Source organism: Alligator mississippiensis, chromosome 3 (genome assembly GCF_030867095.1).
Source record: "Alligator mississippiensis isolate rAllMis1 chromosome 3, rAllMis1, whole genome shotgun sequence".
Lineage (NCBI taxonomy): Eukaryota > Metazoa > Chordata > Crocodylia > Alligatoridae > Alligator > Alligator mississippiensis.
Window position 1 is genome coordinate 52954452 of NC_081826.1, and position 17123 is coordinate 52971574.

Below are 17123 nucleotides of genomic sequence, written 5' to 3' on the forward strand. Positions count from 1 at the left end.
ACCTTCAAGAGCAAACTGGATGCTTATCTTGCTGGGATCCTATGACCCCCTCTGACTTCCTGCCCTTTGGGCAGGGGGCTGGACTCGATGATCTTCTGAGGTCCCTTCCAGCCCTAATGTCTATGAAATCTATGAAGCTATGCCTGCAATTGCTTCTCTAGGTACTGCTGTTGCAGCTGCCTTCCCTGCCCTTCCACAGCCCCAGGCAGCCCCTGTATTGGCCACCACCATGCTTCCGGTAGCATGCTCTTCTGTGAATGGGCAGGTGGAAGGACCCACAGATAGGGCTGTGCTTTGAAGCCTGGCTGATCCCCTCCACTCCTCCTCTGCTTCTGGGGGTGGCAGAAAGGGCCATAGCTGTGGATGCCAGCATGTGAGACCCTGCCTGAGCAGCCTTAGTAGCAGGGGCTGCCCTTGCCCTCTGAAGTACAGACCAGGGGGCAGACAGTAGAAAGAACAAGGTGTAGCAGTGTTAGATCCTGCTCCCACCAACCTTAAGTGGCACCAGCTGGATCAGTGATTCTCAATTTATTTACTCTCAAGGCCCCCCCTCCACATCTTATCTGTTAGTGATTTTCAGCTGGGTGAAGCAAATTCAGAAAAGTAATGGAGTTATTTTTTCAACAGTACTCCTCAGCACTGGTATGATGTCTTCTAGCCTGGGAATGAAATGTTACATGTTTAGGGGAAAAAAAGTGTGCGGTGCACACAACCTTTTGGGTGTAAGAGTGAAATTTTCCACCAGTTTTAATTCAGGAAAAAAGTGTCTCCCAGTTGGAAACATTAGTAGAATAAAAGAAGAGACAGATCTCTAGTTATAATGATGGCCAGATCTTTACTTATTACCTTTGGTTTTACAGTATATCACCTGTAACACAAAGAGCCATGCAGTTTTCAGAATTTCATTAAGTTGCTTCAATTATCTCATTAAACTTTTTTTTTTTTTAATTGTCTCATTTCTGCTCAGGGCCCTTAGATGCATTTTTTTGGTCCAGAGGCATAAATTCTTACTCCTGCTTGTCTTGCATTGGCTGCAGTCAGATATACATTGTCTGCCCTGGAATACAGATTTAAGCATTTTCATTCAGCACTGTAGTATTATTGTAAATTACTACATTATTATTAGAGTGTCAATTTTGAAAAATTCTAACGAAATAGAGGTGCACAAGGTTTCATTCTCAAATGGGACTTTTTGTGAAGCACCTAAAATACATATGTAAGTTTACTAGGATTGTGGTGTAGATTGGAGGGTGGAGAGCCCTGAGTTTATGTTTTCTAATTCAGGATTCGTCACTGATTTTGTTTGTGTCTTTGCATACAAGACAAATTGTAATAAATTGAAGAGAGCATCATTGTTTTGAGTTTGTGTGCGGAAATAGAATATCTAGTATTTTCCAGTTTTATTTTAAAAAATAATTTTCTTTTCAGGTTGTCCGTGAAGCACTGAAAAAAGAAATATCTATTATGACTAAAAGCTCCCCAGCAGATCTGGTAACTGTTACAGATCAAAAAGTGGAACAAATGATTATTTCTGCAGTAAAAGAAAAATATCCTTCTCACAGGTATAACTTCTGTTTGTATTAAAAATGCTGTCTTGGAAAGTAGTGACCAAAAGAATAGATCAGGGGCTGGCAACCTACGGCATGTGTACCCAACGTGGCACACGGCATGGTTTTTATTAGCATGCGGGCTGCTTCCCGCCCCAAGAGGCAGGAAGAGGTGTGCCCAAATTGAGCAGCACGTGGCTGCCTGGGAACAGCCTTGTGCTTCTGCTGACCCTTGCCACCTCTGGACCCCAACCCTGGAACGCCTCCAACCCCAGCCAGGTAAGAGCCCCTGGCCCCAGTCCTAACCCCCTCGCAATGGCTTCGGCCCCAACCTCACACTGCTGGCCACATGCCACCGGCAGGCCCCAGCCAGCACCACCACTGCTGTGGGCCCTGGACCCGGCCACGTGCGGCCCCAGCCAGCACCACTACTGCTGCAGGCTCTGGCCCAGTGCCAACACCGGGGCAGAGCCGTCAGCAGTGTTGGGATGGGGCTAGGGCCACAGACCTACACGGGCCCTGGCCCCATCCTGGTGCTACAGACAGCCCTGGCCATGTGCTGCCAGCAGGGCTGGCCAGCACTACCGCTGCCACCAGGCCAGGCTGTTGGCAGCGCTGGGATGAGGCCAGGGCCCAGCCCTGTGGACCTGTGCAGGCCCTGGCCCCATCCTGGCGCTGCTGGCAGGCTGGGCCACATGCAGCTGGCGGGACCGGCCCCAGCTGGGACCGCCACCGCCTGCCCCAGCCCAGCATTGCTGCTGGGCTGGGGCCGTCGGCAGTGCCGGGATGAGGTTGGGGCCTGGGCCCATCTCGGCGCTGCCGACAGCCCCGGGTATGCGCTGCCGGCAGGCCCAGCCCCGGCCAGCACCTCCACTGCCGCTGCTGGGCTGGGGCGATTGGCAGCGCCGAGATGAGGCCGGGGCCCCATCCCGGCGCTGCCGGTGGGCCCGGCCCCAGCTACATGCTGCTGCCGGGCTGGGCCCTGCCCAGCACCTCCACCACCCACCCCAGCCCAGCGCTGCTGCTGGGCCAGGACCATCTGCAGTGCCAGGATAAGGTTGGGGCCCAGGCCCATCTCAGCGCTGCTGGTGGGCCTGGCCCTGGTTGGCACCTCCACCACCACTGATGGGCTGGGGTGATCAACACCACTGGGACGAAGCTGGGGCCACATCCCGGCACTGCCGGCGGGCCCGACCCCAGCCGTGTGCTCCCCCCGGGCCAGGCCCTGCCCAGCACCTCCACCTCCCTCCCCAGCCCAGTGCCACGGCTGTCTGCAGCACCAAGATGAACCTGGGGCCGGTGGACATGCGCAGGTCCCGGCCCCATTTTGGTGCTGCAGGGGGCCCCAACCACAGCCACGTGCTGCTGACAAGCCTGGCCCCAGCCAGCACCTCTGCCAGCCCCAGCCCAGTACTGCTGCTGGGCTCGGGCTGTCAGCAGCATCAGGATGGGGCCGGGGCCTGCGCTGGCCCTGCCGCTGCTGACAGCCCCAGCAGCCAGCTGGGGCCTGTGCCAGCCCAGACCCCAGCTGTGGCAGTGGTGCCAGCTGCTGGCGGGCCTGGTCCCAGCCCTCGCCACCACTGTGGGCCCCAGCACAGTGCCACTGCCTGGTCGGGGCCTTTGGCAGCATTGGGATGGGGCTGGGGCTGGGGCCCGCATGGAACCAGGGCCATGGACCTGCGTGGGACCCAGCCCCATCCCCATCCTGGCGCTGCTGAAGGCCCCAACCATGGCCTCAGCCTGGTGCTGCCGCCAGCCCCATCCTGTCCACACTGCCCGCAGCCCTGGCCCCAACGAGCACAGTGCCGGCACCTGCTGTCTTCCCGGAACCCAGGGCCAGGAGACAGCCAGGGCTGGGGCGGGGAAGCAGCAGTTGTTTGCAGCCTCCCAGCTGCAGCCAGCACAGGTTCGTGGTAGCTGCTGATAGCCATGGAGCCTGGGCTGCTCTGAGCAGCCGGCTGGGAGGATGGAAGGCAAACAGCTGCTGCCTCCCAGCCCTGGCCCCAGCACCAGATCCAGCCCTGGGCTCTGGGGAGACAGCAGATACCAGTAGTGCTTCCCACTGTGCTGCCCTTACTGCCACTTCTGCAGAGCAGCGTGTGAAATCTGACACGGCAGGGCACAGCAGGGAGCGCAGAAAGCTGCCTGTTGCTCCTAGCTCCCCGCTGCCCTGGCCACACTTACCCTGCAGGCAGGGGCAGCAGCAAGGGGCTCAACCTTGTGTACTGGCCCTGGTGCTCCCATGCACACAGGGGAAGTGTGACCCGGGCAGTGCACAGTGCGGAGCTTGCAGCAGCAGGCAGCTTCCCTGTGTGGTCCCTCTGTGCGCTGCCACTCTGGGTTGCACGCGCTGCGCTTGGGAGGGCCCAGGGGAGGGCAGAAGGGCCGGGAGTGCAGCATGTGCAAGGGCTGTACAGCAGGGAGCATCGTTGGTATCTGCTGCCTCCCTGGAGCCGGAGGTATCTGCTGCTTCCCCGGAGGCCAGGTCTGGGAGGCAGCTAGAGCTGCGGCTGGGGCGGGGAGGCAACAGCTGTTTGCAGCCTCCTGGCTGCAGCTGGTTCAGGTTCTGGGTAGCTGCTTATAGGCATGGAGCCTGGGCTGGGGGGCAAGGGGCAGCAGGCCTGGGGGCAAGGGCAGCAGGGGTACAAGCAGAGCTGAGGGGCAGGGGGCACAAGCAGGGCATCCTCCTATGTACCCCCTGCCTTCATTTTGTTTTTCTGGCATGCTGGCACTCTGGCACCTTCCAAGGTAGGCATTGTGGATTTTTCAGCACTCCAGCCAAAAAATGTTGCCTACCCCTGGAATCTAATATGGAATCTAATGTGTATTCAGTGAAGTTCAGCTCTGAGACTGCCAGGAGGTTAAAGGATAACTTGAACTTCAGTATGGTAAATATCTAAAGTGTACTTAGTGCAAATTTTATTCAAATCTTTCTTATTTTCTAACTATAATTACCACATTTGTACAGTGAAAGTGATAGTTCTGGAGTAGGATGAGTCCTTCTGATCTTGTATGATAGGTGATCTCTACAGATCCTTTATCTATCAACCTTCTGACTTCTTCAGAAAGATATAAAATTTCCATTCCAAGAGATAGTATATTTTGCCTAACTCGGCTCCCAAGTACCCCAGTTTGGTTTATTGCTTATGTTTATTACAGTTTTCATACAAGTTTGATAAAATTTTCTATTCATCCTTAATCATTAACTCATTCTTTTAAATTTGATAATCTAGATAAAATAGCCCTGATGTATTAGCAGTTAAGTTGCCTGTTGACCTTAATCTGTTTAAAATGTTGAAATAAGTAAATGCTTAATGAGATGGTTTTATTTTGCTGTTTAAAAATCTGTATGTATTAGACTCAGGATCACATACCTGATTTGACTTTTGTTCATTTGGTATTGGGTAAGGCTTTGGGATTTTTCTGGCTGTGTGGCAGTGTTTCTGCTTACCACATGGGAGATCTAAGTTCAAGTCCCAGCTTTGGTGACTTGGGGTGAGTGACTTAACAGGGAAAAATTCTTCTTTCTTTCTTTCTTTCTTTCTTTCTTTCTTTCTTTCTTTCTTTCTTTCTTTCTTTCTTTCTTTCTTTCTTTCTTTCTTTCTTTCTTTCTTTCTTTCTTTCTTTCTTTCTTTCAAGATGGCCGCCGACAGCTGAAGCCCTTCTAAGCTCCTCCAGCTCAGGTGCTTTCAGCTCGTTGCCTCGCACTCCCTGCCCCCCTTTTCCTGCCCCCCCCCAAAAAAACCCTTGCTTCTCCCCACCCTGTCCCTGGGGCCCCCCTCCCTGCCCCCTCCCCCCACTTTCTGAGCCTTTTTCCCCTGGGCTCTGGCAGCCTCGTTTGTCTCTGCCCCTCCCCCACCCCCGCCTGAGTTGTCCCTTTGATTTCTGCTGCCTCCCTCCCCCAGGGCCCCTTCCCTTGGTCCCTGCCATCTGCCCCTGCCTTGGGGCTTGCCCTGAGCCCCTGCGGGGTTGCTCTGCCTCCCCTCAGGCCGATTTTGGGGCGTTTTCAGCCCCCTCCCAGTCCCAGTCCCCGGGTCAGCCTGAGGTTTTTTTTTTTTTGTTTTTTTTTTGTTTTTTTTTTTTGCTGCGCTTCGCAGTTTAACCCTGTCCTGGCGAGGAATGGCGGCTCCTACGCCTGGCAGCTGGCATGAGGATGTCTCTCAGGACCTCCCACTGTCTCATGGCCTGAGGGTTCATGCCCCTCTCCATGTGGGGCTCGAGGCTTGCGTGGAGGCTCTGGCCGCCCTCCTGGGATGGCGTACCATCCGCTACGCGGGGCGCGTGAACACGGTCCCGATGATCTATTTGAGCAAGCCCGCCTTGGTTGACAGGGTGTGTGCGGAGGGCCTGGACATTGCGGGCGTCCACTACCCTATCACGCCCCTAGAGACTCAGGCAGTGAGGGTGGTGATTTCCAACGTCCCACCGCACATTTCCAATCGGGAGCTGGCCAGGGGACTCGAGGCCTATGGGGTTCCCGCGAGTCCTTTTCGCCGCCTGCCGATGGGAAACAAGAACCCTCAGGGCAAGCACGTCCTGTCCTTTCGGAGGCAGGTCTTCATGCTCCTCAAGGAGGGCCCCCAGTCGCTGCCTCGCTCCCTGAGCCTCACGCTCGAGGGGCGGCGGTTTATTATCTATCTGTCTGTGGGAGAGACCACGTGCTTCAAGTGCGGGGGCTCCTCCCACCTGGCCGCGCAGTGCCCTCGGGGCAAGGCAGCCGGACCATCGCCGCCTGCGGCAGCGCCGAAAGACGGCGCGTCGACCTCTGGGGCACGCGACAGGCCCAGGGAGGCTGGGAGCTCTTCCTCCCGACCTCCTTCCCCCTCCGTTCCATCTCAGGGGACCGGGGTCTCCAGCGGGAAGCCATCGTCCAGCCAAGGGGCTGGTGCTGCTACCATGGCCCCACCGCCCCCTCCCCCGTCTGTGGCGCCCCCTGCCCTCGGTGCAGCAGCCCCACCGGGTGGAGAGGCGGACGCCTCCCCTTGCCCCCTGCCTGCCCCGGCCGAAGTGGCTGGGGTGGCCGGGGACTGCGGTGCTGGAGCCTCATCGGATGATGGGGCTCGGGCATTCTCCCTACCACCCGAAAAAGAGAGGGAGATGAGGGGGGCCTCTCAGGACACCCCATCCCTGACAGACCCCTCCTCGGCCAGTGCCGAGGACCCCCCCACTACAGAGCCGGACCCCGTTCCGGCTGCCACACCACCCGCCCCGTCGGATGTAGCCACCGACGAGGCAGACTTAGCGGGTGGGGGGGAGGGGCCTTCAGGGGTCCCCCTCCCCTCGCCTGTCCCCCAGCCTCCGGAGTCAGGCGGCAGCAGGGATAGTGGCGAATGTCTCTCTTCCGGTGGCCTGGCCCCGGGGGTGGCGGGAGAGCCCGCTGCCCCTTTGGTCACGCCCCAGCCTACCGGAGCAGATGGGGACGTTAGCGAGATGGAGATCCAGCTCTCGGAGTCTCGCAAGAGACGTCGTGAGCGGGATGGCCCCTCCCCCCCCAAGAAGACAGGGAATGTCCTCGCGGAGCCGGTCCTCGACTCGGACGACGAGAGGCGGCTGATGTGCCTGGACATCGAGGGGGTCGACGCTGCAGTTGCGGGCGAGCTCCCGCCGGGGGTGCGGCCTCGCCGCTCTTCCGTAGGCAACATCCACCCCAAGCTGGCGGAGCCCCCCTGGGTCTCTCCTGACTATGGGGGACTCCTGTCCTTGCTGAAGCTAACCAAGGGGCAGAAAAATGTAGCGGGGCACATCACCCAGTGGTGTGCGGACCCCAAAGTGTTTGTCAAGGCTGCCAGGGCGGCAGTCAAGCTCATGAAGCAAGATCGGGGCACACGTCAGATGGCCTACCGTCTGGACAAGCTTGCCCAGAGGGTGAGAGTGGAGTGGGGCCTGGGCGGGTCCCTCGACTAGAGTAGGGCACGGTAGGCCTTCCCTGACCTGTCTGTATTGCCTTGCTCTGCTCTTGGGTGCTCGCTCTTCCACCGGCACTCTGCTTTGCTCCTCCTCTCCCACACCCACCCCCATGGCAGCCACAACCATTGGCACCTTCAACGTCAACGGCTGTCGAGACGCGGTGAAGCGCGAGGCCGTCCTGGAGCTCCTGCGGCAGAAGAGGCTGGCCATCGCCTTCCTACAAGAGACCCACTCTGACAGGTTCAACCAGGCGGCCTGGCGGGCTGCCTGGCGAGGACAGGTGTTCCTGAGCCACGGCACCAGCCTCCGCGCGGGGGTCGCGACACTCTTATCGCCGCAGCTGCAGCTTGACGCGGCGGTGCCGCGGGAGGTCGTCCCCGGCCGCCTGCTGACCGTCCGCGTCACCCTCGCGCAACACCGTCTGCTGCTCGTCAACATCTACGCGCCCTCCGATGGCCAGGAGAGGGTCGCTTTCTTTGAGAGCTTGGCTGCCCTCCTGCGCGACGCTAGCGAGGATGATGACCTGCTCCTCCTCGGAGGCGATTTCAATTGCACCACTGCCCCGCGCCTCGACCGCACAGGGCCTGAGCCCCACCTGCCCTCCGCTCGCAAGCTGCAAGCTGCCCTGGAGGGGGCAGACCTCGTGGACGTCTGGCGAGCCCTGCATCCCGATGCGCGCCAGTACACCTGGGCCAAGACGAGTGCCGGCGGTCTCACCATGGCTCGCCTCGACCGCCTTTATATCACCAGGCACCACCTGCCACTCCTGCGCAGCAGCCGCATCGCTCCCTCGGGTCTATCAGATCATGGCCTGGCCTTCAGCGAACTGAGCCTGCCGGGGAGAGCCTGTGCACGGGCACCGTATTGGTGTTTGAACATTAGTCTGCTCCAGGACTCTTATTTCCGGGACTGCTTTGCCCACTTTTGGCGGAGGTGGGAGGCTGCGAGACCGAGCCACTCCTCCTGGAAGCTGTGGTGGGACGTGGGCAAGGTCCAGACCCGAGCCTTCTGCCAGCAGTACACCCAGCTGGCCGCGAACGAGACGCGCCGCCGAGTCCGGGAGTTGGAGGAGGACGTGGCGGAGCTCGAGGCTGCTCTGCTGGCCGCCGGCAGCGACGCGGCACTGAGCGAGAGCCTCCGGCTCCGCAGGAAATGCCTGCGCGACTTGGCGGAGAGCGCGGCCCGCGGCGCGAGGATCCGCGCCCGCTGCCAGGAGCTGGTGGAAACCGACGCCCCGACCCGCTTCTTTTTCGACCTGGAGCGGCGGCGGGCAGCGAGCAAAGTCTTGGACCATCTCAAGACTCCTGAGGGCCGGGTCATTACAGAGCCGGGCGAAGTCCGCGAACGTGCCGTCGCCTTCTATCGCGACCTGTTCGCGGCCGAGCCGTCGTGCCCCGAGGCCACGCGGGAACTCCACGAGGGCCTACCGCGTCTCGATGCCCTGGAGGCCGGCGAGCTGGAGCGGGACTTGTCCCTGGAAGAGCTGGCGGCCGCCACGGCCGGCCTCGCCTCCGGCAAAGCCCCGGGCCTCGACGGGCTGCCTGCCGAGTTCTACAAGACCTTCTGGCCTCTCCTCGGCCCCAGCCTCCTGCGCGTTTTCCAGGAGAGCCTCGCCGACAAGGTCTTGCCGATCAGCTGCCGCCGAGCGGTGCTGACCCTGCTGCCCAAGAAGGGAGACCTGGGCTACATGAAGAACTGGCGGCCGGTCTCCCTGCTGTGCGCGGACTACAAGATTCTGGCCAAAGCGCTGGCCACCCGCCTCCGCGCGGTCATGGCCTCTCTCACCGGGCCCGAGCAGAGCTACTGCGTGCCGGGCAGGACCATACAAGACAACCTGTTCCTGCTGCGGGACCTGCTCACGGCTAGCGAGCTCTTTGGCCTCGACGTCGGCCTCCTCTCTCTCGACCAGGAGAAGGCCTTTGACCGCGTGGGCCACGCCTACCTCTTCCGCACGCTGGAGGCCTTTGGCTTTGGGCCCCTCTTCACCGGGGCCCTCCGGGTCTTGTACCGGGACATTTCCAGCCTGCTCAAGGTGAACGGGGTGCTTTGCGCTCCGTTCCCCGCGCGCAGGGGCATTCGCCAGGGCTGTCCGCTGTCGGGCATGCTCTACGCCCTGGCCATCGAGCCGCTGTTACACGCGCTGCGCCGCCGCCTGAGTGGGGTGGCCCTGCCATCGGCCACGGGCCCGTCCGCTGGGCCTCGTCTCCGGCTGTCGGCCTATGCGGACGACGTCACCGTCTTCCTCGCCACCCGGGAAGACGTGCGGGCTCTGGCAGATTGCCAGCGGGCCTACGAGCGCGCCTCCTCCGCCCGCATCAACTGGGACAAGAGTGACACTCTGCTGCTTGGCGCATGGACTGGCAGGCCTCCGCCGGACTTGCCGGGGGGCCTCGCCTGGCGCCGCGAGGGCCTCAAGGTCTTGGGCGTGTTCCTGGGGCCGACGACCTTCATGGCGCGCAACTGGGACGGCCTCGAGGAGGGAGTGGAGGCCCGCCTGCAGCGGTGGCGCTGGCGCCTGCCCAGCCTTTCCTACCGGGGGCGCGTCCTCGTCATCAATAACCTGGCGGCGGCCACCCTGTGGCACCGCTGCGCGGTGCTGGACCCTCCGCCGGAGCTACTGGAGCGACTGCAGCGGCTCCTGGTCGATTTCCTGTGGGACGGACGCCACTGGCTCCCACGAGCTGCCCTCTACCTGCCCACCGGCGAGGGGGGCCAGGGCCTGATCGATCTGGCCAGCAGGGTGGCCGCCTATCGGCAGCAGGCCCTCCAGCGGCTCCTGTACACCGAGGGCCACCTCCCGTGGCGACAGCTGGCGTGCCGATTCCTGCGGCGAGTGGGGGGCCTCGGCTTTGACCGGGAGCTGTTTCAACTGGACCTCACCTTCCTGAACGGGGCGGTCCTTCCCCCGTTCTACCGCAGCGTGGTGCGGGCCTGGCGGGCGGCCTTCCATCTCTGTCCCCAGGCCAGGCACCTGCGGTTCCCGCAGCTCCTTCGAGAGCCCTTGGTCCACAACCCGGCCCTGCACCGTGTCGTGCCGAGCCTGGCCTCCGCCAGCCTCACGGCAGCTCTCGTCGAGGCGCGCTCCACCCGCCTGGAGCACCTCCTGGACCCCGCTCGGTCGGACTGGCTGTCACCCGAGGCCCTGGCTGCCCGGCTGGCCATGCGCTCCGTCCGCACCGCGGGGCGGCTTCTGCGGGCCGTTAGGGCCGCCCTCCCGACGGAGGCAGCGACCGCCCTGGAAGCCCATCTCCAGACTCGCCGGCCCCTCCCCGCCGCAGACGCCGCAGAAGACGCCTTCCCACCGCTACCCGTCATCCCAGCGGTACCCGGCGAGCTGGCCGAGCGGCCCAACACGCTGCTCAGGCTCCCGGTGCCCCCCAGCAGCAATACGGGCTGCCCTTTTGGCACCCTGCCCCGCAAGGGCCTCTACATGTGGGTGGTGCGCACCCGGCACGCCCAGGTGCTCGCCGGCCGCCCGGACACCGCGTGGCGGCGGCGCCTGGCGCGGCCCGGGACCCCGGCGTGGCGCACGCTGTATAAGGCGCCCATCGCCAAGAAGACCGGCGACCTGCAGTGGCGGCTCGTGCACGGCATCCTGGCCACCGGCACCTTTGTGCGTCACTTGGAGCCAGCGGCCTCGGCGGCCTGCCCCTTCTGCCCGGGGGTGCTGGACGAGGACATTTTCCACGCCTTCCTCGACTGCCCCCGGCTGCAGCCTCTCTTTGCCGCCCTGGGCGCACTGCTTCGGGTACTGGGCCGAGACCTCTCCGAAGACGCCTACGTCCACTCCTTTCCATACCGGGCGGCCGAGCGGGCCACGGTCAGCCTGGCCAACTTCCTGCTGGGCCAGGCCAAGATGGCCACCCTGAAGAGCCGGCGAAACCAGCTCAGCGGCACCGGGATGGTCGACGCCCTGCAGCTCTTCCGCCTGCTGGTGCGGGCCCGCCTCTCGCTCGAGTTTGAGCACGCTGTCCTCCGGCGGACGGTGCCCGCCTTTGAGGAGCGCTGGGCCCTCGAGGGGGTGCTGTGCCGGGTTGAGGCGGGACGCCTGATCCTCGCTCTGTGATGCCACCGGCTGCTCAAGCCGCAGAGACGCATCAAGCGGGCCGAGGCCCTGGACTTTTGCTCGTGCGGGTCGACCCCGGAGGCCTCCATGGGTGTCCCTGCTGGCAGAACTGTAAATACTGTAAATAGTCCTTATGTTCGTTGTGTTGGTTGGTGTTTTTTTTTGTCTAGCGTGTACGGGCAGGCCTTGCAGGCCATGAGCCCAGGCCTTGTCCACGAGGCCCAGAGCTTTGGGCGTCCTTGTACATGCTTTTGACTGGCTCCGAGTCATCACCCTCCGGGGAATAAAGGTCTTTTAAAAGTCAAAGTCTTTCTTTCTTTCTTTCTTTCAAGATGGCCGCCGACAGCTGAAGCCCTTCTAAGCTCCTCCAGCTCAGGTGCTTTCAGCTCGTTGCCTCGCACTCCCTGTCCCCCTTTTCCTGTCCCCCCCCCCAAAAAAACCCTTGCCTCTCCCCACCCTGTCCCTGGGGACCCCTCCCTGCCCCTTCCCCCCACTTTCTGAGCCTTTTTCCCCTGGGCTCTGGCAGCCTCGTTTGCCTCTGCCCCTCCCCCACCCCCGCCTGAGTTGTCCCTTTGATTTCTGCTGCCTCCCTCCCCCAGGGTCCCTTCCCTTGGTCCCTGCCATCTGCCCCTGCCTTGGGGCTTGCCCTGAGCCCCTGCAGGGTTGCTCTGCCCCCCCTCAGGCCAATTTTGGGGCGTTTTCAGCCCCCTCCCAGTCCCAGTCCCCCAGCCTCAGCCTGAGGCTTTTTTTTTTTTTTGCTGCGCTTCGCAGTTTAACCCTGTCCTGGTGAGGAATGGCGGCTCCTACGCCTGGCAGCTGGCATGAGGATGTCTCTCAGGACCTCCCACTGTCTCATGGCCTGAGGGTTCATGCCCCTCTCAGCATGAAACCCCGGCGGCGGGCAGCGAGCAAAGTCTTGGACCATCTCAAGACTCCTGAGGGCCGGGTCATTACAGAGCCGGGCGAAGTCCGCGAACGTGCCGTCGCCTTCTATCGCGACCTGTTCGCGGCCGAGCCGTCGTGCCCCGAGGCCACGCGGGAACTCCACGAGGGCCTACCGCGTCTCGATGCCCTGGAGGCCGGCGAGCTGGAGCGGGACTTGTCCCTGGAAGAGCTGGCGGCCGCCACGGCCGGCCTCGCCTCCGGCAAAGCCCCGGGCCTCGACGGGCTGCCTGCCGAGTTCTACAAGACCTTCTGGCCTCTCCTCGGCCCCAGCCTCCTGCGCGTTTTCCAGGAGAGCCTCGCCGACAAGGTCTTGCCGATCAGCTGCCGCCGAGCGGTGCTGACCCTGCTGCCCAAGAAGGGAGACCTGGGCTACATGAAGAACTGGCGGCCGGTCTCCCTGCTGTGCGCGGACTACAAGATTCTGGCCAAAGCGCTGGCCACCCGCCTCCGCGCGGTCATGGCCTCTCTCACCGGGCCCGAGCAGAGCTACTGCGTGCCGGGCAGGACCATACAAGACAACCTGTTCCTGCTGCGGGACCTGCTCACGGCTAGCGAGCTCTTTGGCCTCGACGTCGGCCTCCTCTCTCTCGACCAGGAGAAGGCCTTTGACCGCGTGGGCCACGCCTACCTCTTCCGCACGCTGGAGGCCTTTGGCTTTGGGCCCCTCTTCACCGGGGCCCTCCGGGTCTTGTACCGGGACATTTCCAGCCTGCTCAAGGTGAACGGGGTGCTTTGCGCTCCGTTCCCCGCGCGCAGGGGCATTCGCCAGGGCTGTCCGCTGTCGGGCATGCTCTACGCCCTGGCCATCGAGCCGCTGTTACACGCGCTGCGCCGCCGCCTGAGTGGGGTGGCCCTGCCATCGGCCACGGGCCCGTCCGCTGGGCCTCGTCTCCGGCTGTCGGCCTACGCGGACGACGTCACCGTCTTCCTCGCCACCCGGGAAGACGTGCGGGCTCTGGCAGATTGCCAGCGGGCCTACGAGCGCGCCTCCTCCGCCCGCATCAACTGGGGCAAGAGTGACACTCTGCTGCTTGGCGCATGGACTGGCAGGCCTCCGCCGGACTTGCCGGGGGGCCTCGCCTGGCGCCGCGAGGGCCTCAAGGTCTGGGGCGTGTTCCTGGGGCCGACGACCTTCATGGCGCGCAACTGGGACGGCCTCGAGGAGGGAGCGGAGGCCCGCCTGCAGCGGTGGCGCTGGCGCCTGCCCAGCCTTTCCTACCGGGGGCGCGTCCTCGTCATCAATAACCTGGCGGCGGCCACCCTGTGGCACCGCTGCGCGGTGCTGGACCCTCCGCCGGAGCTACTGGAGCGACTGCAGCGGCTCCTGGTCGATTTCCTGTGGGACGGACGCCACTGGCTCCCACGAGCTGCCCTCTACCTGCCCACCGGCGAGGGGGGCCAGGGCCTGATCGATCTGGCCAGCAGGGTGGCCGCCTATCGGCTGCAGGCCCTCCAGCGGCTCCTGTACACCGAAGGCCACCTCCCGTGGCGACAGCTGGCGTGCCGATTCCTGCGGCGAGTGGGGGGCCTCGGCTTTGACCGGGAGCTGTTTCAACTGGACCTCACCTTCCTGAACGGGGCGGTCCTTCCCCCGTTCTACCGCAGCGTGGTGCGGGCCTGGCGGGCGGCCTTCCATCTCTGTCCCCAGGCCAGGCACCTGCGGTTCCCGCAGCTCCTTCGAGAGCCCTTGGTCCACAACCCGGCCCTGCACCGTGTCGTGCCGAGCCTGGCCTCCGCCAGCCTCACGGCAGCTCTCGTCGAGGCGCGCTCCACCCGCCTGGAGCACCTCCTGGACCCCGCTCGGTCGGACTGGCTGTCACCCGAGGCCCTGGCTGCCCGGCTGGCGATGCGCTCCGTCCGCACCGCGGGGCGGCTTCTGCGGGCCGTTAGGGCCGCCCTCCCGACGGAGGCAGCGACCGCCCTGGAAGCCCATCTCCAGACTCGTCGGCCCCTCCCCGCCGCAGACGCCGCAGAAGACGCCTTCCCACCGCTACCCGTCATCCCAGCGGTACCCGGCGAGCTGGCCGAGCGGCCCAACACGCTGCTCAGGCTCCCGGTGCCCCCCAGCAGCAATACGGGCTGCCCTTTTGGCACCCTGCCCCGCAAGGGCCTCTACATGTGGGTGGTGCGCACCCGGCACGCCCAGGTGCTGGCCGGCCGCCCGGACACCGCGTGGCGGCGGCGCCTGGCGCGGCCCGGGACCCCGGCGTGGCGCACGCTGTATAAGGCGCCCATCGCCAAGAAGACTGGTGACCTGCAGTGGCGGCTCGTGCACGGCATCCTGGCCACCGGCACCTTTGTGCGTCACTTGGAGCCAGCGGCCTCGGCGGCCTGCCCCTTCTGCCCGGGGGTGCTGGACGAGGACATTTTCCACGCCTTCCTCGACTGCCCCCGGCTGCAGCCTCTCTTTGCCGCCCTGGGCGCACTGCTTCGGGTACTGGGCCGAGACTTCTCCGAAGACGCCTATGTCCACTCCTTTCCGTACCGGGCGGCCGAGCGGGCCACGGTCAGCCTGGGCAACTTCCTGCTGGGCCAGGCCAAGATGGCCACCCTGAAGAGCCGGCGAAACCAGCTTAGCGGCACCGGGATGGTCGACGCCCTGCAGCTCTTCCGCCTGCTGGTGCGGGCCCGCCTCTCGCTCGAGTTTGAGCACGCTGTCCTCCGGCGGACGGTGCCCGCCTTTGAGGAGCGCTGGGCCCTCGAGGGGGTGCTGTGCCGGGTCGAGGCGGGACGCCTGATCCTCGCTCTGTGATGCCACCGGCTGCTCAAGCCGCAGAGACGCGTCAAGCGGGCCGAGGCCCTGGACTTTTGCTCGTGCGGGTCGACCCCGGAGGCCTCCATGGGTGTCCCTGCTGGCAGAACTGTAAATACTGTAAATAGTCCTTATGTTTCGTTGTGTTGGTTGGTTTTTTTTTGACTAGCGTGTACGGGCAGGCCTTGCAGGCCACGAGCCCAGGCCTTGTCCATGAGGCCCAGAGCTTCGGGCATCCTTGTACATGCTTTTGACTGGCTCCGAGTCATCACCCTTCGGGGAATAAAGGTCTCTTAAAAGTCAAAGTCTTTCTTTCTTTCTTTCTTTCAAGATGGCCGCCGACAGCTGAAGCCCTTCTAAGCTCCTCCAGCTCAGGTGCTTTCAGCTCGTTGCCTCGCACTCCCTGTCCCCCTTTTCCTGTCCCCCCCCCAAAAAAACCCTTGCCTCTCCCCACCCTGTCCCTGGGGACCCCTCCCTGCCCCTTCCCCCACTTTCTGAGCCTTTTTCCCCTGGGCTCTGGCAGCCTCGTTTGCCTCTGCCCCTCCCCCACCCCCGCCTGAGTTGTCCCTTTGATTTCTGCTGCCTCCCTCCCCCAGGGCCCCTTCCCTTGGTCCCTGCCATCTGCCCCTGCCTTGGGGCTTGCCCTGAGCCCCTGCGGGGTTGCTCTGCCCCCCCTCAGGCCGATTTTGGGGCGTTTTCAGCCCCCTCCCAGTCCCAGTCCCCCAGCCTCAGCCTGAGGCTTTTTTTTTTTTGCTGCGCTTCGCAGTTTAACCCTGTCCTGGCGAGGAATGGCGGCTCCTACGCCTGGCAGCTGGCATGAGGATGTCTCTCAGGACCTCCCACTGTCTCATGGCCTGAGGGTTCATGCCCCTGCCCATGTATGGCTCGAGGCTTGCGTGGAGGCTCTGGCCGCCCTCCTGGGATGGCGTACCATCCGCTACGCGGGGCGCGTGAACACGGTCCCGATGATTTATTTGAGCAAGCCCGCCTTGGTTGACAGGGTGTGTGCGGAGGGCCTGGACATTGCGGGCATCCACTACCCTGTCACGCCCCTAGAGACTCAGGCAGTGAGGGTGGTGATTTCCAACGTCCCACCGCACGTTTCCAATTGGGAGCTGGCCAGGGGACTCGAGGCCTATGGGGTTCCTGCGAGTCCTTTTCGCCGCCTGCCGATGGGAAACAAGAACCCTCAGGGCAAGCACGTCCTGTCCTTTCGGAGGCAGGTCTTCATGCTCCTCAAGGAGGGCCCCCAGTCGCTGCCTCGCTCCCTGAGCCTCACGCTCGAGGGGCGGCGGTTTATTATCTATCTATCTGTGGGAGAGACCACGTGCTTCAAGTGCGGGGGCTCCTCCCACCTGGCCGCGCAGTGCCCTCGGAGCAAGGCGGCCGGACCATCGCCGCCAGTGGCAGCGCCGAAAGACGGCGCGTCGACCTCTGGGGCACGCGGCAGGCCCAGGGAGGCTGGGAGCTCTTCCTCCCGACCTCCTTCCCCCCCCATTCCATCTCAGGGGACCGGGGTCTCCAGCGGGAAGCCATCGTCCAGCCGACGGGCTGGTGCTACTACCATGGCCCCACCGCCCCCTCCCCCGTCTGTGGCGCCCCCTGCCCTCGGTGCAGCAGCCCCACCGGGTGGAGAGGCGGACGCCTCCCCTTGCCCCCTGCCTGCCCCGGCCGAAGTGGCTGGGGTGGCCGGGGACTGCGGTGCTGGAGCCTCATCGGATGATGGGGCTCGGGCATCCTCCCTACCACCCAAAAAAGAGAGGGAGATGAGGGGGGCCTCTCAGGACACCCCATCCCTGACAGACCCCTCCTCGGCCAGTGCCGAGGACCCCCCCACTACAGAGCCGGACCCCGTTCCGGCTGCCACACCACCCGCCCCGTCGGATGTAGCCACCGACGAGGCAGA

General features: G+C 63.2%; 1 protein-coding gene across 2 annotated transcripts in view; it reads left to right on the forward strand.

The window, feature by feature from the left end:
* Positions 1-17123, forward strand: part of IMPA1 (inositol monophosphatase 1) — a 42361-nt gene that overhangs the window by 2399 nt on the left and 22839 nt on the right. For both annotated transcript variants that reach the window (XM_059723938.1, XM_059723939.1), the window contains exon 3: positions 1429-1562. In XM_059723938.1, the coding sequence (XP_059579921.1) occupies positions 1429-1562 (134 nt within the window). The remainder of the gene's footprint in view (positions 1-1428; positions 1563-17123) is intronic.